Consider the following 26,897-nt stretch of genomic DNA (forward strand, 5'->3'; position numbering starts at 1 on the left):
TGAGTATTTGGTATTTTATTAAGATCCTTATTAGCTGTTGTGAAAGCCGCAGCTACTCTTTCTGGGGTCCACACAGAACATGAAACATGACGTAATACAGAAGATTAATAGACAAAAACAGCTCAAGGACAGAACTACATTTTGCAACAGAGAACAGAAGATTTTTACAGGCTATGTGCTTCAGCACCAACCGGTCCTGTTCTGTGAGCTTGTGTGGCCTACCACTTTGCGGCTGAGCCGTTGTTGCTCCTAGACGTTTCCACTTCACAATAACAGTAGTTACAGTTGACTGGGGCAGATCTAGCAGGGCAGAAATTTGACCAACTGACTATGATGGTGCCAAGTTGAAATTCACTGAGCTCTTCAGTAAGGCCATTTTACTGCCAATGTCTGTCTATAGAGATTGCATGACTGTGTGCTCGATTTATACACCTGTAAGCAACGGGTGTGGCTAGCCAAATACACTCATTTGAAGGGGTGTCCACATACTTTTGTGTATATATTGTGCATTCAGTATAGAGAATGGACAGGTACTCTTGGCTAGAATAAATTAGTCACCTTACCAAATAGACAAAACATTTTTTGTAAATTAAAAGATTATACTGTTGTACTCCAGTGCTTGTTCAGTGAATTATAGTGATTCAATGGTATATGCCAGAATGAAAATAACATTTTCCAATATACTGTATGCCCTGGGCATATACATGGGAAATGTACAAATCTTTTTTTATTTCCCATTTTGTGCACTTTCTGGGCGTGTACATAGTTAGAGCACAGTTAATCCATACAACAAACAAACAGGACTGGCAGAGCTAACTACAAAGGGGAAGGGAAGGGAAAGTCACCCAACAAGATATGTAAATGAAATATAAATAAATAAAAATGTTGAAAACGCCTTACACTCAGCCATTTCATGAATCACTGTAATAAATTTGAGTTAAGTTACAGTAAATGCCATATTTCATAAGGAACCATCTGAAACATGTTCAGATCCCCTTTTTTCTCTGTAGGTTTGCCTGTACACATGTACATTTGTATGAGAGTATGAGAGAGTAGGTTATGTATCTGCCTGAATCATTCTGGCTCATGGCTGTTGCTGGTACTGGCTCTCTGTTGCGGTGTAGAAATCCTCCAGGACACTCTGCAGATACTCAAAGGTGGGCCGGTCCTCGGGCTTGTTCTTCCAGCACTCCAACATGATGTCATAGAGCTCCTGCGGACAGGTGTCGGTGCGCTGCATGCGGTAGCCGCTCTCCAGAGAGCGAATCACTTCTGGGTTTGTCATACCTAGATGATAGAGCCAGCACAGAAACACATCATTACAGGGGGACAAGGATTAATTTAATTCATCATTCAATTAATATACAGTACAGGTACAGTAGAGTACATGTTATCATTCAGGTCCTGACCTGGATATGGTGTGCGTCCATAGCTGATGATCTCGGTCAGTAGGATGCCAAAGGACCAGACATCTGATTTGATGGTGAAGGAGCCAAAGTTGATTGCCTCTGGGGCCGTCCATTTGATGGGGAACTTTGCTCCTTTTAGGGAACAAGAGTAGGCTTTCTTACTCTACCTTCTGCTGCACCCTGCTGTCACTGATAAATAATACAGCTTGTCTTTATTCAGTCCCACAGAACTCACTCTGACGCAATGATATATATATATCACTCTTCATTGTTCCCTGACTTCCCTCTCTCAATTTCGAATTCCAAACCACACCCACATCTAAAAGCTCCCTTTCTCTACCACGACTGACCTAATATTTGCTAAATCAGCTGTTATGCTACAGTTATTAATTACCCATTATATGGCACAGATATGTTCCCAAGGGGATAATGCTTACCTTCTCTGGCTGTGTACTCATTGTCCTCGATGATTCGGGCGAGGCCAAAGTCAGCAATCTTGCACACCAGAGCCTTCGAGACCAGGATGTTGGCGGCTCGCAGGTCTCTGTGAATATAGTTCCTCTGCTCGATGTAGGCCATTCCTTCTGCAATCTATGGACAAAGACATGGTTAGATGTCAGAAGACAATAGAAAAGGGGGCACTCGAAACATACTTCTGTGTTTGTTCACTTGGCAAAGGATCACAATGAAAGTATTCAGACCCCTTCCCCTTTTCCACATTTTGTTATGTTACAGGCTTATTCTAAAATGGATGAAATAAAAACTGTTCCTCACCAATCTACACACAATACCACATAATGCTAAAGCGAGAAAACAGGTTTTTCTAAATTTCGGCAAATTTTTACAAATAAAAGAAATACCTTATTTACATAAGTAGTCAGACCCTTTGCTATGAGTCTCAAAATTGAGCTCAGATGCATCCTGTTTCCATCGGTCATCAATGAGATGTTTCTACAACTTGGAGTCCACCTGTGGTAAATTGAATTGATTGGACATGATTTGGAAAGGCACACATCTGTCTATATAAGGTCCCACAGTTGACAATGCATGTCAGATCAAGTCTGAGCAAAAACCAAGCCACGAGTTCGAAGACATTGTCCGTAGAGCTCCCAGACAGAATTGTGTCGAGGCACAGATCTGGGGAAGGGTACCCAAACATTTCTGCAGGATCGTCATTCTTAAATGGAAGAAGTTTGGAACCACCAAGACTCTTCCTAGAGCTGGCCGCCCGGCCAAATTGAGCAATCGGGGGAGAAGGGCCTTGGTCAGGGAGGTGACCAAGAATCCGATGGTCACTCTGACAGAGCAGTTCCTCTGTGGAGATGGGAGAACTTTACAGAAGGACAACCATGTCTGCAGCACTCTACCATTCAGGCTTTTATTGTAGAGTGGCCAAATGGAAGACACTCCTCAGTAAAATGCACATGACTGACCAGTTGGAGTTTGCCAAAAGGCACCTAAAGAACTCTCAGACAATGAGAAACAAGATTCTCTGATCTGATGAAACCAAGATTGAACTCTTTGGCCTGAATGCCAAGCGTCACGTCTGGAGGAAACCTGGCACCATCCCTACGGTGATGCATGGTGGTGGCAGCATCATGCTGTCGGGATGTTTTTCAGCGGCAGGGACTGGGAGACTAGTCAGGATCGAGGGAAAGATGAATGGAGCAAAGTACAGACAGATCCTTAATGAAAACCTGCTCAGGTGCGCTCAGGACCTCAGACTGGAGCGAAGGTTTACCTTCCCACAGGACAACGACCCTAAGCACACAGCCAAGTGAGTGGATTCGGGACAAGTCTCTGAATGTCCTTGATTGGCCCAGCCGGAGCCCGGACTTGAATCCGATCTAACATCAATGGAGAGACCTGAAAATAGCTGTGCAGCAACACTCCCCATCCAACCTGACAGAGCTTGATAGGATCTGCAAGGAGAATGGGAGAAACTCCCCAAATACAGGTGTTCCAAGTTTGTAGCTTCAAACCCAAGAAGACTCGATGTTGTAATCACTGCCAAAGGTGCTTCAACAAAGTACTGAGTAAAGGGTCTGAATACTTATGTAAATGTGTATTTTTTATAATTATTATTTTTGATTAAAAAAATTAAAGTTAGAACTGTTTGCTTTGTCATTGTGGGTTATTGTGCGTAGATTGATGAAGGGATTTAAAAAAAAAATCCATTTTAGAATAAGGCTGTAACGTAACAAAATGTGGAAAAAGTCGAGGGTCTGAATACTTTCCAAATGCACTGTATCTGCTGTTTTCAAATGTAATTTTTTGATCTCAAGCTGTAAAGTAAGTAGCCTCCCCTTATGAGACAGGATTTTGCCTACCCCTTAGGATCACCTATAGGATGATAAAATAAGCAGTCATGAAAACAACAATAACAATAAAGATAATTGACTTTCAATTAGCAAATTCTGTTATTTTCAAGCACTGAATACTCCAATATCTACTCAACTGGGACAATATTTCCTTCCCAACATACTGGGAACATCTGGGTTCCCTTTAAAATTACAACTACCAGCAGGCTTTATTTTTCACCACTCACACGCGCACGTATATAGACACACATTGACTGACATATGCTGCTATAGAACTTGATAAACCTAATCTGTGTACCAATCTCAGTTTAATAATATAACAAACATAACCAAATCTGTCATGGTAGATTTAAATCTGAACAGACCGATCCAACAATGTCTTCCTGTTCCCCTTCTCTTTCAGTCATTCTCTCTCTCTCTCCATTCCATTTCGATATCTTCCTAATTTTTCAAACTTCTCACCTCACTTTACTCTACAATCTACATACAACAGATGGCATAAACATACCTAATCTCAGATAAGCATACGTTAATAAGTTTGACTTTTCTCTAAGGTCTTCTTTTTATTTTTTATGCCCCCTATATTGCCTCTGTATATCTGCAGCAACAGGTGTAAAAATGCAAATACTGTATGATCAGGTTCAAACTGATATCTTGAACTGTGTCTATCTATTCCTTGTAATGCAATGTGTCAATAATCATAGTAAAACATATTCTTCAAATATTTAAAGCAAACAATTGTTCAACAGCAAACATTGGCATAAAGAATTAGATTTACAAACATGTGCTGCCACACACCTTCTTCTGTCAAGCTAAAGACAGATTTGAATATTGAAATGCTGCCCACAATATGAGAAACATGGGCCACAGAACAAAGGCAGGATCGGCACTAGACCACAAATGAGTGGCTTGATGATGTAGGTTAATGGACATAACGAGACCAAAGCATTCTCCCTTTGTTTTGTTATGGCATTAGTCCCACTGTTTTGTATCCCCCGTTCCCTTCTGCAAAAGAACCACTGTAGAAGACTTGAAGAATATAAAACCATACAATTCAACAAAACCCGAACTGACAGTTTACATTTTTTTTCAATCGATTTGGTGCATTTTTCAGATGTAAGTGGTGTATTTTCAAAACTCTGAAGTACAAAACTCTAAACTGATAACACTTATAATGCTGTTTTATGTTCAGAACCTTTGATTGTGCATCCATTTGTGTTGAACACATTTTTGTTTTACGTGAAATACCATGATAACATTTTGTTTAGTCACCAATACATCCAATAGCAAAAGATTCAAGACACATTTTTCAAACTGTTGTTTTTGAAGTGTTGAGTTGAAGGAATAGTGGATGGTAAATATACTTTTCCATACAGTATTCAGCTATTACTTTAACTATTTGTTTTTTTCAACCATCTTTTTGTATCTAATGGTAGGATGTGAGAAATATGTCAATCTTACAGTTTCATTATGCTTATACAGTACATAAGTAGAACAAATGAGCAGAAATAGGGGAATTCTGGGGGTATTGTAAAGCAGTAGGCTACAGTAAAAACGTATTGGTGTAGCACGGTGTGTGTAGGCCATTTCTACCCCATGCAGCATTGCTGTTCAAGATCACCTTTTCTACGTGACTTGGCAACTAATACAGTATAACCTTTCTCTCTCAGCTTGACAAAATTCATCAACTTACAGTATATCAATGAAATTCAGATAATGAGTGGAATATATTGTTACAGTTTTTAGCAATCACTTTGGTGCATTTTTCAGACGTGGTATATTTTCTAAACTCTTAAGTACACGGATAAGCCCCCTATATTATGTTCAAAACTTTTGATTGTGCATTCTTTGGGGTTTCACAAATTTTCCCCCCCTGAGTCATTCATGAAGAAAAAAAAATTCTGTGAAATTTTGTTTAGTCACCAATACATCAGATAATGATAGGCTCACCATTTAGTTATTTTAACTACCATTTAATCCAAAGCACAAAATACAATATACACGTTTTTGAAGTGCTGAATAGAAAGAATAGTAGATAGGAACATTTAGTAAATAATTAGTATCCAATGCCAGGTTGTGAGCATGTTGAGAAACATGTCAGTCTTACAGCTCCATTATCCTTATACAGTAAATACATAGGACACATCATCACAAATAGGGTAATGTAAAGCAGTTGGCTACTGTAAAAACGTAGCACGGTGTTGTATGCCATTTCTGCACCAAGATCCCCTTTTCTACGTGTCAATGTCTATGGGTATCTACTAGCATGCTACCTCTAACTTCCTTCATAGTGGACACAGACACATAAAAATGGTATCCACAATTTCATCTGACTCTGGGGAAGTAGATAAAGGGCCTCATTGCCAAAATCCCAAAGTATCCCTTTAACCCTTGGTTGACGGTAGGTGAGGGCGGTGCATCCTGTATACACACAAACTAATTTCCTTGACGACAGCTCTCCTCTGCTTTGCGAAGAGCAAGAAGTATGAATGCCCTGACTTCTGCAGAGGCCGCATCGCAGTAAATGCTGTAAGGCCAATGCAGATGCCAGAATGACCATAAATTGGCTTTAACTGTAACATTAGCAAGCAGTTGCTTATCTACAGTTTGTTGATAGTATGACCATCTGCAGAGCCTCTACAGATGAAAAATCTGGATTATCCAAATAAAGTGTGACCTGTTTTTTTATCGTCACAAAACAGTACCACTTTTATTCCATAGGCAGGGATCCGCACTACTATGCAGCTGTGGCAAAAGCACATTTTACACAGCCTGTCCACAGGTTGCATAAACAATGATTGATAGGCAGTTTAGCCTACACTTCTTCAATTCGACCATTATTGGGGTTAAATACACCTACACATTTGTGAAAGGCAATCCACAACAAGCACAATCCGTAAGGCGCGAATAATTGAGATAGCAGCAGTGTGATTCATGTAATTGATATGTAAATATCAATAATAGGCCTAACTGATATCTATATTGGGGAATAACCCGCTCCGCCACACCACCCCTGCTCGCGCGCATGCCACACTGTTCACACCGTTCTTGTTGGCCGAGAGAACATTTATCAGGTTTAAAGCTTGTTTCCTGCAATTCTACACTTTGCCATGGGGCACAGAGAGAATGTTGCAGTTTTATTGCAAATTTTCTTGCAAGTCTATACATTTTGCCATGTCTAATGTGTATTCATGTGATATTTGAGTGACTCGGACATTACTACAAAATCTATCGGCTAAAAAACATTAGCTGACATGGGCTAGTTGATCTGGACATTTCTGACAAGTTATAAATAGCTCTCTAAGGTCTGCAATGACTGACATTACCAGAGGAAAACTGATGATTCACTATCCAATTTCGAAATTGCACATTGTACTACAACAACTTTCAAGAGTAAGTTGAAAGCCGGACAGTTCCTGAAAAAAAAATGGAATAATAAATTGGACTGTAATTTGACTAATAATAACCTATTCCTGTGCTTTTCCTGCAATCCATCAAACGCATTTGGTGTGTCATCATAGTGTTCTCTGACTTGTGGTCAGACTATCAGGCGGAACAAACTTAAAACTTGTTCCTTTTCCGATGCTGATTTGAATGTCATTGAGAAAACAGAAAGTTGTCATAAAGTATTTTAATTACGCAAACATATTTTCTGAATTTAAAAGTAATCCTAGAAGTAATCAACTCGTTTTTCAAAAGTATCTTTAAGCTGGTTAAAAAAATGTTTTGCTGGTAATGTAACGGATTACAGTTAGTTTTTTGTAATCTGTTACATGTAACAGATTAAATGTCATATGTTACTCCCCAATCCTGTATACAACCCAGGTATTTCAGCAGTACATTGTACACTTCACTATAATTCCAAATGGTAGCACACAGAGGGACTCTTTCCACTTTGTCTTATTGTAGCACTGATAAAGAATGATTATGTTTTTACAGCCACATCCATAAATTATTTGGTTTTTACCTTCCAACATAAATTGATGTCAAAATTATACATTTGAGGTAAAAATATCAAATGTGACAGCAGACAAGAAAATCTTATAGTTAATTGAATATTGCATTTTGAAAAGCAGATAGTTACAGTAGATTGAATATCTGTCCAAATTGAAAGAGTGATTTAGTGCAGTGACCAAGTGACTTTGTGAATTTGTTTTTTGTGTTTAGAGTTGTGAAAATGTACCACATACTTGTGAAAATTGCACCAGTGATTGAAAAAAAAACGAACTATGAGATACGGAAGCTGAATCTCACCTGTGCACAGAAGTCAATGAGTTTGGGGAGCTGCACACGGTTGCCCTCATCACTCTTCAAGAAGTCCAGCAAACTGCCTAAACACGCACACACATACACACAAACAGAATTCAATGACAGAAATACACTGACAGGAAATGTACTGTACGGTAATGTAAATGTGTACAAAATGTCAAACTGTAGTGTACATACCCTTTTCCATGAACTCTGTGATGATGTAGATGGGTTCCTCTTTGGTAACCACAGCGTTCAGACGGACCAGCTTGTCGTGCTGCAGGGCCTTCATCAGGTTTGCCTCGTCCAGGAAAGCCTCGACCGACATGGTGCCAGGCTTCATGGTCTTCACTGCCACCTTGGTGTGCTTGTTGTATGTAGCTACAGCAAAAGACACAAAGACAACCACATTAGCCATGCTCAGTTCACAGCTCGCAAAAAGCAAGATGTTTTTAGAATACATATAAACTTATTCTGATCTTCCAGTAATGGTCCAAGCATAACCTTCTCAGAATGTTTGAGTAACTCACCCATCCAGACCTCTCCGAACTGGCCAGCCCCGAGCTTCCTATCAAGTTTGAGGGACTCCCGAGGGATCTCCCAGGCATCCTTCTCCCAGGGCTTCTGGGGCTTGGGACTGAGGCAGGGGCTGGTCAAGGCCTGGCACAGACCATCTCCCTGCTCTATAGGAAGCAAACACATCCAATGAGAGTAAGATATCCACACACAAAGCTCTGAATCATACAGGACATTAACTGAATGTATTTTTTAACTGTACATAACACACATAAATAAACACATAGAAAGTAAACACTGCTGGAGGCCATATAGACTGTGTGCCCATATTCAGAACAGGCAGCCAGCAGAGGGGGCTGTTTACCTTTGTCACCATCTGCTTTAGTAACAGTGACTGCTGGGTTGTATCCATAGAGATAGATAGAGAACTCTAGTTGGATATAACCTATTTTTGCATGGACATTGCCATAGAGTACCACAGTATGAGTCATAATACCCATATAACCTAGCGGTCAAAAAAGGAAATGGTTCCAATCGTTTTTCTATCATTCATTTTTCTCATAGTGGATTTTAGAAACACTTAAAATAAGGGCTGTGTTTCATGTAGGCTTACCCTGGTGTGAAGTTTTGATAACCGTCTAAATCTTCCTAGGTCAAGGTGATTTTTACCAATATATTGGCCTGTATTTACCCCCCAAAATGAAATGCTAATTAGCTGCTAATGTGGCTATCATAAAGGACTACAAATGCCATGATGATCTGGACGAGACTGCTGAATCGAGGCAAAGGAAAGAATCTCTGGATGAACTATCTAATGTTAGCTAAATTTAGAAATTAATAAATTGTCAAAATGTATTTAAATTGACAATTCTGTGAACTGTCTTTTGCAAGTTTTTTACATAATACATTTTTAGCAAAGGTGGCAACTAGAGATGACGTTCAGGAGCTTGCAGGGATTTGTAGTCTTACATGATGTCTACTTTGACGCTAATTAGCATTTTTGAATCTGAGAGTAAATAGAGCCGAATACATTGATAAAAGTCACGTTGTCTGAGAGAGATTTACATTATCAAAACGTCACACCAGGGTAAGCCTACACAAACAGCCCTTATTTTTAAGTGTTTGTAAAATTCCCTTTGAGAAACATTTACGGTGGAAAAAGGATTGGAACCATTTCCCTGTTTGACCTCAAGGTTTTCTCGGTATTATGTGCATTATGACACCTCCACTGTGGGCCTATCTATCTCGATGGGTGTATCCCTGTGTTATGGTGGTCTGGCCATGTTGTTGGCACTCACTTTTATAGTGGCTGACCAGTTCCTGCAGGTTGTTGAAGGTGATGCGTGGAGAGATGTAGAAGCCACCGTTATCCAGTGTACGGATCTTGTAATGCTTGACTGTGTCTCCTGATTGGGAGTCACTGTCCCTTACGGATAAGGAGTAGCTGCCTGTAGTAGGACAGAGAGAGGATGTTAGCTTGCTAAATGTGTAAATGTTTATTTGTATATGTGTATGTATAAGAGCTTTTTAACTTGCTCACCCTTGGTGGTCTCACTGTCACGGATCATGAACGATCCCGTTTTGTTTGCTGATGCTAGCAGCTGCCTCTCTGCATCTTTCCTGCTCACTCCTTTATAGAACCACCTGGATGATGGTAGATTTATTTCACACTGATTCCTTTGAGCAGCTCTACTCATAAACTTTTCACAGAGTGCACTGATAAAACACTTACTCTTCGGTTTCAAGTCTGTCTATGGCTACATAGTTACTGGGGATGTAGCCTTCCTTGCCTGTGCTAATTAACTGTGCTCTCCACCATTCTCCAGATCTAGAGAGAGAGAGAGAGAGAGAGAGAGAGAGAGAGAGAGAGAGAGAGAGAGAGAGAGAGAGAGAGAGAGATGTGGGTATAGGTAAGCTATACACTGCTTTGTATTTATTTATTTATTTTATTTATTTATTTATTTCACCTTTATTTAACCAGGTAGGCAAGTTGAGAACAAGTTCTCATTTACAATTGCGACCTGGCCAAGATAAAGCAAAGCAGTTCGACAACATACAAAAACACAGAGTTACACATGGAGTAAAACAACATACAATCAATGATGCAGTAGAAGAAAAAAAAATACGACTATATACAATGTGAGCAAATGATGTGAGATAAGGGAGGTAAAGGCAAAAAAATGCCATGGTGGCAAAGTAAATAAAGTATAGCAAGAAAAACACTGGAATGGTAGATTTATAGTTTGAAGAAAGTTCAAAGATAAAATATAAATAATATGGTGCAAAGGAGCAAAATAAATAAAATAAATAAATACAGTAGGGGAAGAGGTAGTAGTTTGGGCTAAATTATAGATGGGCTATGTACAGGTGCAGTGATCTGTGAGCTGCTCTGACAGCTGGTGCTTAAAGCTAGTGAGGGAGATAAGTGTTTCCAGTTTCAGAGATTTTTGTAGTTCGTTCCAGTCATTGGCAGCAGAGAACTGGAAGGAGAGACGACCAAAGGAGGAGTTGGCTTTAGGGGTGACCAGAGAGATATACCTGCTGGAGCGCGTGCTACAGGTGGGTGCTGCTATGGTGACCAGTGAGCGGAGATAAGGGGGGACTTTACCTAGCAGAGTCTTGTAGATGACCTGGAGCCAATGTGTTTGGCGACGATTATGAAGCGAAGGCCAGCCAACGAGAGCGTACAGGTCGCAGTGGTGGGTAGTATATGGGGCTTTGGTGACAAAACGGATGGCACTGTGATAGACTGCATCCAGCTTGTTGAGTAGGGTATTGGAAGCTATTTTGTAAATGACATCGCCGAAGTCGAGGATTGGTAGGATGGTCAGTTTTACGAGGGTATGTTTGGCAGCATGAGTGAAGGATGCTTTGATGCGAAATAGGAAGCCAATTCGAGATTTCACTTTGGATTGGAGATGATTGATGTGAGTCTGGAAGGAGAGTTTACAGTCTAACCAGACACCTAGGTATTTGTAGTTGTCCACAAATTCTAAGTTAGAACCGTCCAGAGAAGTGATGCTGGACAGGCGGGCAGGTGCAGGCAGCGATCGGTTGAAGAGCATGCATTTAGTTTTACTTGTGTTTAGGAGCAGTTGGAGACCACGGAAGGAGAGTTGAATGGCATTGAAGCTCGTCTGGAGGGTTGTTAACACAGTGTCCAAAGAAGGGCCAGAAGTGTACAGAATGGTGTCGTCTGCGTAGAGGTGGATCAGAGATTCACCAGCAGCAAGAGCGACATCATTTATGTATACAGAGAAAAGAGTTGGCCCAAGAATTGAACCCTGTGGTACCCCCATAGAGACTGCCAGAGGTCCAGACAGTAGGCCCTCCGATTTGACACACTGAACTCTGTCAGAGAAGTAGTTGGTGAACCAGGCGACGCAATCGTTTGAGAAACCAAGGCTACTGAGTCTGCCGATGAGGATGTGGTGATTAACAGTCAAAAGCTTTGGCCAGGTCAATGAATACGGCAGCACAGTATTGTTTCTTATCGATGGCGGTTACGATGTCGTTTAGGACCTTGAGCGTGGCTGAGGTGCACCCATGACCAGCTCTGAAACCAGATTGCATAGCGGAGAGGGTGCGGTGGGATTCGAAATGGTCGGTAATCTGTTTGTTGACTTGGCTTTCGAAGACCTTAGAAAGGCAGGGTAGGATGGATATAGGTCTGTAGCAATTTGGGTCAAGAGTGTCACCTCCTTTGAAGAGGGGGATGACAGCAGCTGCTTTCCAATCTATGGGAATCTCAGACGACACGAAAGAGAGGTTGAACAGGCTAGTAATAGGGGTTGCAATAATTTCGGCAGATAATTTTAGAAAGAAAGGGTCCAGATTGTCAAGCCCAGCTGATTTGTAGGGGTCCAGATTTTGCAGCTCTTTCAGAACATCAGCTGAATGGATTTGGGAGAAGGAGAAATGGGGGAGGCTTGGGCGAGTAGCTGTGGGGGTGCAGTGCTGTTGAATGCAGTAGGGGTAGTTAGGTGGAAAGCATGGCCAGCCGTAGAAAAATGCTTATTGAAATTCTCAATTATAGTGGGCTTATCGGTGGTGACAGAGTTTCCTATCCTCAGTGCAGTGGGCAGTTGGGAGGAGGTGTTCTTATTCTCCATGGACTTTACAATGTCCCAGAACTTTTTAGAGTTGGAGTTGCACGAAGCGAATTTCTGTTTGAAAAAGCAAGCCTTGGCGTTTCTAACTGCCTGTGTGTATTGGTTTCTAACTTCCCTAAAAAGTTGCATATCGTGGGGGCAGTTCGATGCTAATGCAGAACGCCACAGGATATTTTTGTGTTGGTTAAGGGCAGTCAGGTCTGGGGAGAACCAAGGGCTATATCTGTTCCTGGTTCTAAATTTCTTGAAAGGGGCATGCTTATTTAAGATGGAGAGGAAGGCATTTAAAAAAAATAACCAGGCATCCTCTACTGACGGGATGAGGTCAATATCCTTCCAGGATACCAGGGCCAGGTCGATTAGAAAGGCTTGCTCGTTGAAATGTTTCAGGGAGCGTTTGACAGTGATGAGTGGAGGTCGTTTGACCGCTGACCCATTACGGGAGCAGGCAATGAGGCAGTGATCGCTGAGATCTTGGTTGAAAACAGCAGAGGTGTATTTAGAGGGCACGTTGGTTAGGATGATATCTATGAGGGTGCCAGTGTTTGCGGCTTTGGGGTTGTACCTGGTGGGTTCATTAATAATTTGTGTGAGATTGATTGTATGGGTAACGATGTATCTTGTTTGTGTGTAAATGTCAGATACACTCACTCCTGTAAGATTTTAAGCTTGTCTCCCTTCTTAAAGTCCAGGTCTCCATCATTTACACCCTCATAGTCATACAGTGCAATGGCAATGCTCTCAGTACCTGGAGGGGGCAGAGAACATAAGTGTGTGGGTGTGTGTGAGTGTGTGTGTGTGTGTGTGTGTGTGTGTGTGTGTGTGTGTGTGTGTGTGTGTGTGTGTGTGTGTGTGTGTGTGTGTGTGTGTGTGTGCGTGTGTGCGTGTGTGCGTGTGTGTGTGCATGCACACATATGACAAAGAAAGACTTGTGGGTGACATCGTGTGCAACTTTACATTCTTAATACAACAACAGTGCCTTGCCTGGGTCACTTCATGGCTGACTGCTTTACCGTTATAGCAGTGGAGAGATCATCTCTGCTGTCTCGTGTGATCAGGCCCTGTGTGGTCTATTTCAACCCACACACGCTCACTTCTTTCACTCTCATACAGTATGTGGCCTCATTACATGACAACAAACGGTAATCCATTTTAGACACACAGTATGTAGTGTGCTGCTCAAAATACAGTGCGATAAAGTAATAGTTCCTACATCACAGACTCAAGTAAGCAATGTGAGTACTGTAACTTTTCTGCGTTATACTCACCATTAGAGGGGACTGGAGGGGCAACGGAGATGGTTCTGTTCTGTAAAGACAATATGAGATTAGAGTTTTGAGGAGAACCATGAGAAATGTAGTATGGAACATAGTATATTATAGTTCAAGTATAGTTGGGAGAAAGTAAGTGAGACAGAGAAGGAGATGTGTGGTCAATGACAGACTAAGCAAGAGTGAGATAGACTGACAGAAAATAGGAATGTAAGTAAAACAGAAATAGAGGAGAGACATTTCATTTCAATCACTAAATGTCTGTTCAATGATCACAAACAAATTTCTGCGCTTGTTTGTTGTGCTACTTCTTCTTCCTCATTGTAAATAACAGCCCTGAGTCACATCCCTGCTACTGTAGCACATAACGTTCTGAGAACCAGATGTTTCTTAGAGCTTAGAGAGAGCCTGGTTGTCCTAAAGTTATTTTGCATATAACCTTCCCACAAATGTCTGGGATTGGTGCAGGATAGTTGCTTGGTTTTGGAACATTTTCAGCACATTTAAGGAACTTGACAGAAATTAATAATATTCTTCTGTGGGAATTTCAGTCCTCCAGCATAACGGTTCTATTTAAAGTGATATTATCAAATTGTTCTGAGAACGTTAAGAAAACTTCCATAAAAAAAACACAAGAAATATACATTCCAATCTCAGCATCGACAAAACTCTCTGTATCCACTATTTTGTTAAGTGTGTTCAGGTGTATTGGCCGCGCCCACTAATTGGCCAAACCTGATCTTACTGAGTGCTTTTCCCTTTGAAATAGGGTTTGCTTGAATAGACCAAAATGAACAGCTTTGTATGCTTAAAAAAATATGGCATGCTAGCTCCACGCTGGTGGATTAATTCCATGGATGGAGAACAGAAGATTATAGGTTTGAATCTCACTGATGCCATGTCACAATAAAAATAAATGTGTTTGCATGATGAATGCCCAAGTAATTTCCATGCATCTTATCTGCGCTTGGAGGTCAAAAAAGTTTACCCCAAATAAGCTATCAGAGTTATTAAAAGACGTTTTAAGGAAGTCATTCAAAAACCTCCAAATAACCCACAATTTTAATTCTCAGAGCGTTAATAAAGCCTCCCAGGAAGACTTTCAAAGAACATGAGCAAAATGTTCTCAGAACCTCCATGCGATCTAAATATAAACGTTCCCGGAACAGGCAAAATGTTTACTTCTGTTCTCAGAACATTCAAAAAACGTTTCGTATGGCATTTATTTGTCCATTTAAATTTAAATTTTTATTTATTTAACTAAGCAAGTCAACACATGACAACACAGCATGGTAGAAACACAACATGACAACAACACAACATGTTAGCAGCACAAAACATGGTACAAACATTTGTTCCCACAACCAATGTGAAACCAAAAACATTTGTTCCCACAACTTCCAAGGAACTAGATGTGATAGCTGGGTTTACAATTAACACACAGGAAGTAATGACCACCCCAGACACCAAAGTAAACCTACTTACAGATCAGTATCTTGTTCTTGGCAACAGAGGAGAGTCTAGCAGTAATAATAATAATACCCCCCCAGGTGTTCACTCACAGCCTTGGTCCCTGTGGTGGGGTCTTTGACGTAGTGGGCTGTCTGAGTCTGGTTCAGAGAGTCATCATTGACCACACCTTTGCTGCTGGGATCCTGCTGCTCATTGGACCCCACACAGCCCATAGTGGAAGAACCTAAAAATGTGTTATTTAAAAAATATCAGTCAGAATACAATGTCTGTTCACTACATTTGGACTGGCAACGCAAGGTGGAGAGAGTGTAAAAATGGCACCATAGCAGTGCTAAGTCAATGTATTATGAAGAGTTTACTACAAGATACTGTATGGATATACTTGCCTTATGCTCTGAGGGTGACCGTTTACTGTAATATTTCCCATACAAGCCTACAGTGCTGTTACACAGCTGTTTAAAAGCTACAAAATGCTCAAAGTCATAATCACCAGAGTGACACCCAACAAGCAACGCGCAGGCCCGCCCTTGGGACAGCAGGTTAATGGTGATTGGTGGCATGAAGAGCTTTTTCTTTTCAACTTAAACCATAACATAGTAGGGCTATGTTCAGAGTCATATGGTCTGTGTAAAATATTTACAAGAGAGAAATTAGACAGGGGTAATTCTTATGATTGAATAGTGTCTATGTCTGTGTGAGAGAGATAGGACCTGTCATGTTATTGTTCATCTGTGTTGAAATAAACAGATGAGCTGCAGTATTAAAATGAAAGGGAAAGGAAAGGGTAAGGGGGGATACCTAGTCAGTTGTACAACTGAATGTCTTTAACTGAAACGTGTCAGCGTGAAAGAGAGAGAGAAAGAGAGATGAAGGGAAGAAGTGATGTTTATCAGTCTGAGAGATACCCTTACCCTAACCTAACAGAATGAAATGTGTAACTATTCACTTCCCTTTCCATTTAAACTGTATTCCTCTTTGTCACAGCAGGGTCAATTTCTTTTTAACAGTTAAAGTTGAACTTGCAGCAAAACCATTTAAGGCAAAATGGTTATTGTGATTGAACCTTTTCCAATCCATCATGTTATGCTTCTCCATGCCAGTATGCCAGGCTACAGGTATAGGACCCCCCCCTCTCCGGTTCTCAGGAGAAGATGCTTCTTCCAAACCATCAATTGTTGTATCATGAAAAATTTTCTCTGGTGGTTGGCCAAACCATTCTCATCCATTTACAAACCTCCTCAGCCTCTTATCAAGCACTCACATCATCCATTTATCTCATCAAACCATGACACACATGGCATGTACTTCCTGTACAGAGGAAGTTAACTGGAGGTGATGATCAGACCATAGACGCAGAGAACTACCCTGCTCTTTAGAAAGTGCCCCCTCATCCTTATCGTCTCCATCCATCTTTCTATCCACGTCACTTGATCCAATCAGCCCCTAATAACACCCCAACCATCCTCCTCCATCTGTCTCTGGACTCTGGCAATGTCTGTCTGTCTGTCTCTAACCCATCATATTACCCACAGATGCAAATCTAGTTAGCTGTGACAGCCCTGCGCCATGTGTGCCTCTGGCACTAACCGCTATCATTGCATCTGCTGCAGGGCAGGCGGCGGGCGGCTGGGACTGGGAGTGTACACCATGTGAAAAACATCACTGCTAAACCTCCTCTGCTAGTACTCTCACAAACTGCCATGCCATGGAACCAGGAACCAGGCACCATACACACACATAACATATTAAACTTATGGAAGCAAGTTTCGGGTGTGATGTGACCATTTACTGTTTTTTATTTTATTTTTATTTTTACAAAATCCACAATTACTACTTTCCAATCAGGGGTTAGAACCTAAATGATTTTCTGAACAGAATCCCTATTTTGTTTGTTCCGTTGCAGTGTTCTGAACAAGTTCCACAAAAAAAATCTAACGGTTCATATAGTACCTTTTCCTTTTTTTTTTAAAGCTTGTGAAATCGACAGTTTTGACAAAATAGCTCGTTAATTTACTCTACCAATTAGTAACGATAGGGAAGCTTGTTATGGAATGAGCAATAGTTGTTCAGTTTCAAGTTATGTATGTACAGGATACAGATGTACACCGCCCAAATAAATTCTCACTTGCAGGTTCCTTCTTGATTATGCAACAACAATAAGAAATAATAAAATATTAGAATACGAACCTAAAGTAAATGGTTCAATAGAATAGAATAAACATTTTAGCATAAGTATAATACGGGAAGGCACAATTTATTATACAATATTTACACGTGTTTTGGGGAAGAGGGATTGGGGGTCAAGTGTTTAAGCTGTGCAGTATTTAGCAATAATAAATAAGAATCTAGTGGCAGCAGTTGAGATGTATGTGTGTGTGTAGCATGAATGTATATGTGGGGGGGGGGGGTGCGTGAGTGAGTGAGTGAGTGTGTGCTAAGGTGCAGAGAGTCAGTGCAGGTGGTAAGTCCATGTTTTTGGTCAGAGTGCTATTGCAGGCTCAAGATGCTACTGAAATTTCACCATTGGGGAGAGAGTGAGAGAGAGGGGTGGACATGGAAGGGGCTTGGCTTGAACAGGTTCTGTTCCCTGAACCGGTTCAAACCCCTGGTTTCCATCAAAATATAGATTACAAGCCATGAAGAGGCATTGCATCTACAGTGCATTTGAAAAGTATTGAGACCCATTGATTTTTTCCACATTTTGTTACGTTACAGCCTTATTCTAAAATGTATTACATTGTTTTTTCCCCTCATCATTCTACACACACTACCCAATAATGACAAAGCAAAAACAGGTTTTCAGAAATGCAACTGTATTAAAAAATTTAAAACTGAAATATCACATTTACATACTGTAAGTATTCAGACTTTTTACTCAGTACTTTGTTGAAGCACCTTTGGCAGCGATAACAAGTCTTCTTGGGTATGACGCTACAAGCTTGGCACACCTGTATTTGGGGAGTTTCTCCCATTCTTCTCTGCAGATCCTCTCAAGCTCTGTCAGGTTGGATGGGGTGCATTGCTGCACAGCTATTTTCAGGTCTCCCCAGAGATGTTTGTTTGGGTTCAAGTCCGGGCTCTGGCTAGGCCTCTCAAGGACATTCAGAGACTTTTTCCGAAGCCACTCCTGCGTTATCTTGGCTGTGTGCTTAGGGTTGTTGTCCTGTTGGAAGGTGAACCTTCGCCCCAGTCTGAGGTCCTGAATGCTCTGGAGCAGATTTTCATCAAGGATCTCTCTGTACTTTGCACCATCCTTCTGAAAGGTTCTCCAATCTCCACAGAGGAACTCTAGAGATCGGTCAGAGTGATCATCAGGTTCTTGGTCACCTCCCTGACCAAGGCCCTTCTCCCCCAATTGCTCAGTTTGGCTAGGAAGTCAGCTCTATTAAGAGTCTTGGTGGTTTCAAACTTCTTCCAGAATGATGGAGGCCACTGTGTTTTTGGGGACCTTCAATGCTATAGACTGGCTACTCCCAAACTGGCTATTCCCAAACTGGCTATTCCTAAACGTTGCACGTGATTCACATTTTCAAACAGTCCATTTAGATTTTCCAACGGGGCTATGCAGCCAAAGAGATACTGCCCCCTTACCCGGGAAAGCACCGAACAACAGACAGAGACGTTGGACCATCGAAGAGGCGCAAATATGATGAGAACTACATTGATTTAGGGTTCACTTATATTGGGAGTAGTGCCTTTCCTCAGCCACAGTGTGTTATATGTGCAAAAGTACTATCTCACAACTCGATGAAACCTTTACTCTTGTGCAGACATATAGAAACGAAACATGCCAATTTGAAAAATAAGCCACAGGAGTTTTTTGAGTGAGAATTAAGACTACTTTCGAGTAGTAAGACATGTATCAAACCAATAGGTTCCTTTAAAATAAGAAGGGTCTAGAAGCATCTTGTATGGTGAGCTATCAAGTGGCTAGGACAGGCAAGCCCCATACTATTGTGGAGGACTTAATTCTTCCTGCTGCCATGGCTGGGACAAAGCTGGGGAAAATGCAAAAACATATATACAGACAATGCCTTCATCAAACAACACTGTTTCACGACGCATTAGTGACATGGTGGGAGATGTTTTGAAACAATTACTGCTTCGCATACAAGCCAGTGAATTCTATGGGTTACAGCTGGATGAGTCAACAGACGTGGCGGGCCTGGCACAGCTCCTGGTATATGTCTGTTACATTTATGGGGGGTAAATTAAGGAAGACTTCCTCTTCTGGAAACCACTGGAAACCAGGACAACGGGAGGATATTTTTAAAGTACTGGACAGCTTTGTGACATCAAATAGACTTTGGTGGTCAAGATGTGTTGGTATATGTACTGATGGCGCAAAAGCCATGACAGGGAGACATAGTGGAGTGGTAACGCGAGTGCAAGCTGTTGCTCCCGACGCCACTTGGGTACACTGCAGCCTCCACCGAATGCCTGACAGCTTGAAAGACGCTTTGGACAATGGTTAACTTTGTTAAAGCAAGGCCCCTGAACTCTCGTGTATTTCCTGCATTATGCAATGATATGGGCAGCGACCATGTAACGCTTTTACAACTTACAGAAGAGCACGGGTTATCAAGGGGCAAAGTTTTGACACCTTTTTTTTAATTGAGAGGCGAGCTTAAAGTTTTCTTTACTGACCATAATTTTCACTAGTCTGACCGCTTGCATGATGACGAGTTTCTCACATGACTGGCCTATCTAGGTGATGTTTTTTCTTGCCTGAATCATCTGAATCTAGGATTACAGGGACTCTCCGCAACTATATTCAATGTGCAGGACAAAATTGAGGCTATGATTAAGAAGTTGGAGCTCTTCTCTGTCTGCATTAACAAGGACAACACACATGTCTTTCCATCATTGTATGATTTGTTTGTGTGCAAATTAACTCAAGCTTACGGACAATGTCAATTGTGACATAGCGAAGTACCAGAGTGAGCTGGGTGCGCAATTACGCAGGACCTTCCCCGAAATGGATGACACAAACAACTGGATTCGTTATCCCTTTCATGCCTTGCCTCCAGCAAGAGAGCCTCATTGAAATTGCAACAAGCGGTTCTGTGAAAATGGAATTTAGTCAGAAGCTACTGCAGATTTCTGGATGGGGCTGCGATCAGAGTATCCTGCCTTGGCAAATGGCGCTATTAAGACACTGATGCCCTTTGCAACCACGTACTTATGTGGATTCTCGGCCCTCACTAGTATGAAAACTAAATACAGGCACAGACTGTGTGAGGAAAATGATTTACGACTGAGACTCTCTCCAATATAACCCAACATTGCAGAGTTATGTGCATCCTTTCAAGCACACACTTCTCATTAACCTGTGGTGAGTTATTCACCATTTTTGATGAACAAATAAGGTTTTATATGTAAGATGTCTAAATAAAGAGCAAAATGATTGATTATTATTATATTATCATTTGTGCCCTGGTCCTATAAGAGCTCTTTGTCACTTCCCACGAGCCGGGTTGTGACAAAAACTCACACTCATTCTTATGTTTAATAAATGTATCTTATAGTGTGTGTGGCAGGCTTACAATGATGGCAGAAAAAAACATTTGAGAATGTGCTGACCCTGGTGCTAGAGGGGGTACGCAGCTGGAGGTTGAATGTTTGGAGGGGTACGGGACTATAAAAAGTTTGGGAACCATTGCTGTAGGCATTTTTTGGTACCCTTCCCCAGATCTGTGCCTCAACACAAACCTTTGTCGGTGCTCTAAGGACAATTCCTTGGACCTCATTGCTTGGTTTTTGCTCTGACATGCACTGTGAACTGTGGGACCTTATATAGACAGGTGTGTACCTTTCCAAATCATGTCCAATTAAATGAATATACCGTAGGTGGACTCCAATCAAGTTGTGGAAACATCTCAAGGATGATCAATGGAAACAGGATACACCTGAGCTTAATTTCAAGTCTCATTGCAAAGGGTCTGAATACTTATGTAAGTAAGGTATTTCTGTTTTAAATGTTTAATACATTTGCAAAAATGTCTTAAAACCTGTTTCCGCTTTGTCATTATGGGGTATTGTGTAGATTGTTGAGGATTTTTTTTTTATCAGTACATTTTAGAATAAGGCTGTAACGTAACAAAATTTGAAAAAAGTTAAGGGATCTCAATACTTTCTTAACGACTCCTGTATAGCTTGTGAGCGTCGTAGAGCAAAACAGGTTACCTTTCCCAAGGCACTGTGAATATTGTAGGCGGTGTTGCTATCAGTTGTTTAACTAAGCAACTTTTGGTTCCTCTGTCATTTTGTTATACAGTATAGGCTAGAGAAAAAGCAGTGAGACATTCTTATTCTATAGTTTCTGAACTATCATAGTGTACCAGGCAGATTTCTCAAGATTGACTTTGAAATTGTCCTGAGGACATCGGGAAATGTCTTTAAAATCGTCCACTCAGGGGGAAACAGTGAGCACTATTCCCCTGACTTCAGATTCGAAGATCGCCTGTTCAATCCCAGTGGTAGGATTTATTTATTTTTATATATTTTGTTTTAATCCTATCCCAAACCTTAACCCTGAATTTAACCATTCGGAAAGAATGACTAACGGTAATGTTTTAACCTTATCCCAAACCTTAACCCTGACCTTAACCAATCGGAATGAAAGCCTAAACGTAATGTTTTAACCCTATACAAAACCGTAACCCTTACCCCAATGAGTCCTACCATAACGCCAGCGTGTTTGGGACTTGTAACTCCATTTAAAAACCATGTGTTTGAGATACAGACTTCTAGATTATACTATTGGTTTGTGAGACAAGGGCGGATCTCGAATCCAGCCGGGAATGGTCTTTGAGATCGAAATGTCTGTAGAGTCTGAATGGTTTAAGCTACAGCTATCTATGAAAAGCTGAGACACGGGATTTTTCTACATAGAAGTTCATAGGAAATCTGGACATAGTGTCTATAATACTGTAATAAGCTCACATAGTTGCTGTCGCAAACTCCAAACGCCACACAGTTGCTTACTAGTTGTATAGTAATTTCCCAATGAGCAAACCATTTCTGTACTTACAGCATTCATATACATTCATTTTATCAGCTTTTTGCTTTGGCAGACCTTATTTTTTAATTGACATTTGTCAATAAAACTCATGAATGCAACTGCAAATTGTTTTGTGTTCTCCTTGTAGCCCAATGTTGTGGTGAAAATAAAATGGATAAACACTTCATTGTGAGGCTAAATATAAGGGCTGGACATTCAGGTAAATAAAAGTTAGATAAATGAAACACCGATTTTTGATGGAATCTCCTGACTGATACGGTTAACTTCGAAATGTGAAGCTTAGAGAAATGGAATGATGCTGAGCAGGAGGCAACCCAGATGTTAAAAACACTTCGAAATGTAACATTTGGGGCAACTTCGAAATTTGACATTTGGAGAAACATGGATAAATCTCAGAATTTGAAGTGAAATTGGTAAAACCGTGAGATGTTGAGTTTACATATATATAAAAAGCGTTAGCATACACTTCTGCAATACCTAGGCCTACATTAGCCTATAACACGGTAATAACCCTTTAAAGCGCAATTTTCATAATGCCACTGACTGAATGACCCAGATGGGAAATGCTTTAATAAGACAATATCCATCTGTTCGTCATCTGCTTTTATTCTTTAAGAAATGCTTATTGCCTATGGTATGAATATCAGTGAGTATACATGTTCCCCTTGTTGTATAGGTATAGGTTAGTGGTCTAGAATAACACATTAGAGGGAGTTACCTCGTTCCAACCAGCTGTATATTCCACGTATGCTCTGCTATTTGGTCCTCAACGCTGAATGATTTGTATTCTTTAGAAAGCGCTCCTTTTTCTTTTATGTCGGCTCTTCCATCCCGGGATTATAGTTCAGATAGAAAGAGCTGAAGGGTGCGTTCTAGTTGTATACAAGGAAGTTAGTGCCTCACATCTAACTGTGCACGACGAACTTTCTCTCTGTCTCTGTCACATCTATCATAATCTCGCCCACCAGCCGGGTCTCTCTCTGTCTATGTGTTGGTCTATGGGTCATTAATTCAAGCCTGGGGACGAGGTTACATCAGTCATGACACTGCTATCTTTGCGGGCTGGATGTGTTTTTAGACTCTTCCGGAAAGTAGCCTACTAAACCTAGACATGGTCTGAGTATGAACTCTTAAAAATCACATAAAATACAAAATAAGAAAAATAAGAAAAAAAACACATGATATTTCTTGAAAACAAATTCAAATTCAAATATACTGTAGTTAGCCTAACTCTTTTGTGGTTTGAATTGAAAAAGTTGTCTTAAACATATTATTAAAGTGCCTCTAAACTTCTACAGTTTGTTGTGGCACCTGCTGAAAGAGATTATCTTTGTTGAATATCTAAATTGCACATAACTGCTGTATCAATTTTCAACAGCCCTCCTCTTTGAAATCATACCCTATCTAACAAAAACGTACAAATGCAACATGTAATGGGATCACGAATAGCATGGGGACAAATTAGCCCGAGCAGCATACTCCGCTGGAGTCACAGACAACATCCCACAGTTACTGAGGACATGGAGCATGGAGGCATGGAGGCATGGGCGGATCGGGCCATGCAAGGACGTCAAACAAATAAGCTGTCTCTTTAACTAATCCTTAATCAAACGTCAGGATTAAACACACATTTCTTCTGAAAGAGAGAGTCAGAAGTAGGAAATGCGAAAGACACATTTCAGTTGAAGGCATTCAGTTGTACAACTGACTAGGTATCCCCCTTTCCCTTTCTATTTTAGATGGGGCCAGTGGTGTAGTGGAGGGTATACGCAGGTCCACACTTTATACCCACTTATTTTTCAGTGGGCATTGAATATACTCACGTCTTAATCCCCACCATGCGCATCAAAGTAGTGTAGTGGAGGTATACAGCATATACACCATTATTAATAAGGCATTTGGAACAGATAAGAATGTATAGCTTAAAATGTTGATAAACAATATTATTTATTCACGTTTTAGGGCAGCAATGTGCGTGCGTGGTACGTGCGAATGTTCCAAAATGCAATTTGCAGGAACACACCGTTCTAAAATGCGCGCGTCATACGAGAGCGGTTTCGTAGATAAAGATGGAAATATCCAGGGTTGGCCCGGACATTAGGCAGGGTTAGGCAGATTGACTAGGACCGCATTTCCAAGCGTACCTGACCAAGACGCACCTCCAACAACACATAAAACCTCACATAATTCTGCCTGAAACAATGACATTTTCTCTCAACCAGTGGCATATGGGCTTTTTAGGTGAGCGCTCAAAGGCAGGGGTGCAAAATATTTTGCTTGTCCATTCCCAGCACAGTTCTCCAGAGAACTGGAGAGACGCATCACTGCGGCGCTCCACCAATATTCAATCAAAGAATATTATAACATAAATCATGTAGCAGATATACCCTATGCTGGAAGTATATGGTCTTTTCTGTAGCCTACAGGCTGGAGATAAAATGAATGACAATGTAATCAGAAGGACACTTTTTACATCATGCACGTTTCTCCAATCAAATAGCCTAAACTCAATGGCGCCCAATCAAATATAAAATGCTGTGACATCTTAATTAACATCATGTCCTAAAAACAACACAGGTCAAAGTAAAACGGACAATATCGAATGGAGGCTACTCACAACTGCTGCCCATGAGTTTTACCCCTTGTGTAAAACTGTCAAGATCACTGGTTTCAAGAGTGTATCAGTCTATTTTTGACGAGCTGATCATAACGAAATAAAAAATACTTCTGCATTTCCCACTGTGTTAACACATTGATTCCCATTGCAAATAGGCTCATGATAACTCCTCATAATGTTGGGTAGCTGATATTCAGAGTTTAAATAAACAAATTGATTAGTCACAGGGATCAGGACTAATAAAGCCAATGCAACTGCTTGTTTTACACAACTAGCTTTCACAGTCTCAGGTCCGAATTAGACATTCAGCCATGTATCTCAAACGTCACATTGTGATGTGTTTAAGGTTACATTTAGGCATTAACTCAGAATTCTTAAGGTTCGGGATAAGTTTAGTCGTTAACTCTGAAATGTTAAAGTTAAGTATTTACTCCGAATGGTTTAGGTAAGGGTTAAGGTATGGCGTATGTTTAAAACAAAACTCTAAAAATCTAAAACAACTTTCAATGGTTGGATTAGAACTTGCAACCTTTGGAATCCGAGGCAGATGCCTAGGCATAGACGTCTTTGTTTGTTCCGATCTGGACTGGCCTTGATTTGGCCCAAAAACAGACATCTATAAAAAACGTATTTTCAACTTTTATTCAGAGCCCGAAAATTAACCTGATTTCAACATCTGGGAAAAAAAATGTATTTTAGATAATTTTCAACGTTTTTTTGCCTACTTTGATTTTTCTAGATTTACTGGAGTAAAGGAGGGCAGCAATTTCTACTCCTACCTGGCAGAATGATGTTATCATTATTTGCATCAATCCAGTGGCCATTTGTTTTGCCAACTACATATCATCACACAAACACTGCTAACCAAACAGTGCCTGTGCACTTAAACGGTACCTACACTCAAAAATCGAAATTTCTTAGATTATTTCCAGACATCAAAGTGGTCTCCTGATGTGGTTAAAGCATTGTTAGGACTTAGAACATCAAATTCTATTGTTTTTCTATTTAAAATTGTGACTTTGAGAGAAAAAACTTGAAAGAATATAATAAAATCAAAAACCTGTGAATTTCTGACTCAGTTAACAGCCTCATTTATCGGTTTCAATGGTTGGCCTACTATTAGCCTACTTGCACAATACAGCTTGGGGTGACCTGACTGTGAAAGACCAATATGAGATGTATCATTTTATATAATTCAGAGTGTATGTCACCTTTTCTCATATAATTTTTTAGACAGGGCACCTTTCCTTCTCCGGGCGGGACGGAACTTTTTAGCAACATTTATATACCCAGTTCTCCAGGAACCACTACACTACTGGATGGGGCATGGCTCTGGCCTGAGTCTGCAGCGATGATTTATATTTACAATAGATGACTAACAGAGGGGGTGCTTTTTTGAAGCTACATCTTGGCCTTCCTCGCCGTTGTAAAACATATTTTGGAGCTGTAGAATGCATTTATTAATGTCTACATTTGTTTTTGACACTTTTATTCTATTACAGACCCCTTAATGCATACTTGTAAATTAAATTATGTGAGTTAATATATACACAATAAAACATTTAAATATCACACTTGAATAAGTATTTAGACATTTTACTCAGTACTTTGTTGAAACACCTTTGGCACAGGTTAGAGCTTCGAGTCTTATTGGGCATGACGCAACAAATTTGGCACACCTGAATTTGGGGAGTTTCTCCAATTTTTCTCTGCAAATCCTCTCAAGCACTGTCAGGTTGGTCCCGAAGTCACTCCTGCTTTGTCTTGGCTGTGTGCTTATGGTCGTTGTCCTGTTGGAAGGTGAATCTTCACCCCAGTCTGAGGTCCTGAGTGCTCTGGAGCCAGTTGTTATCAAGGATCTCTCTGTACCTTGCTCCATTAATCTTTCTCTCGATCCTGACTGGTC

General features: G+C 40.7%; 1 protein-coding gene across 3 annotated transcripts; it reads right to left on the minus strand.

Moving 5' to 3' along the window:
- On the minus strand, nucleotides 1-26,693 carry LOC106572127 (tyrosine-protein kinase HCK). 3 transcript variants are annotated; one of them, XM_045696059.1, is made up of 13 exons: nucleotides 26,671-26,693; nucleotides 15,440-15,573; nucleotides 13,875-13,914; nucleotides 13,258-13,354; nucleotides 10,227-10,322; nucleotides 10,035-10,138; nucleotides 9,793-9,942; nucleotides 8,509-8,661; nucleotides 8,177-8,359; nucleotides 7,985-8,061; nucleotides 1,847-2,000; nucleotides 1,410-1,541; nucleotides 1-1,287 (listed from the first exon to the last, which is right to left on the minus strand). In XM_045696059.1, the coding sequence occupies exons 2-13, from the start codon at nucleotides 15,560-15,562 to the stop codon at nucleotides 1,085-1,087; spliced, it is 1,512 nt and encodes a 503-aa protein (XP_045552015.1). In that variant the 5' UTR covers nucleotides 15,563-15,573; nucleotides 26,671-26,693; the 3' UTR covers nucleotides 1-1,084. The 3 variants fall into 3 exon arrangements, with proteins under 3 accessions (XP_045552015.1, XP_014001461.1, XP_014001462.1); XM_014145986.2 differs by lacking the exon at nucleotides 26,671-26,693 and adding an exon at nucleotides 24,992-25,071; XM_014145987.2 differs by lacking the exon at nucleotides 26,671-26,693 and adding an exon at nucleotides 23,093-23,405.
- Nucleotides 26,694-26,897: the final 204 nt, after the last annotated feature.

Source organism: Salmo salar, chromosome ssa15 (assembly GCF_905237065.1).
Source record: "Salmo salar chromosome ssa15, Ssal_v3.1, whole genome shotgun sequence".
Classification (NCBI taxonomy): Eukaryota; Metazoa; Chordata; class Actinopteri; order Salmoniformes; family Salmonidae; genus Salmo; species Salmo salar.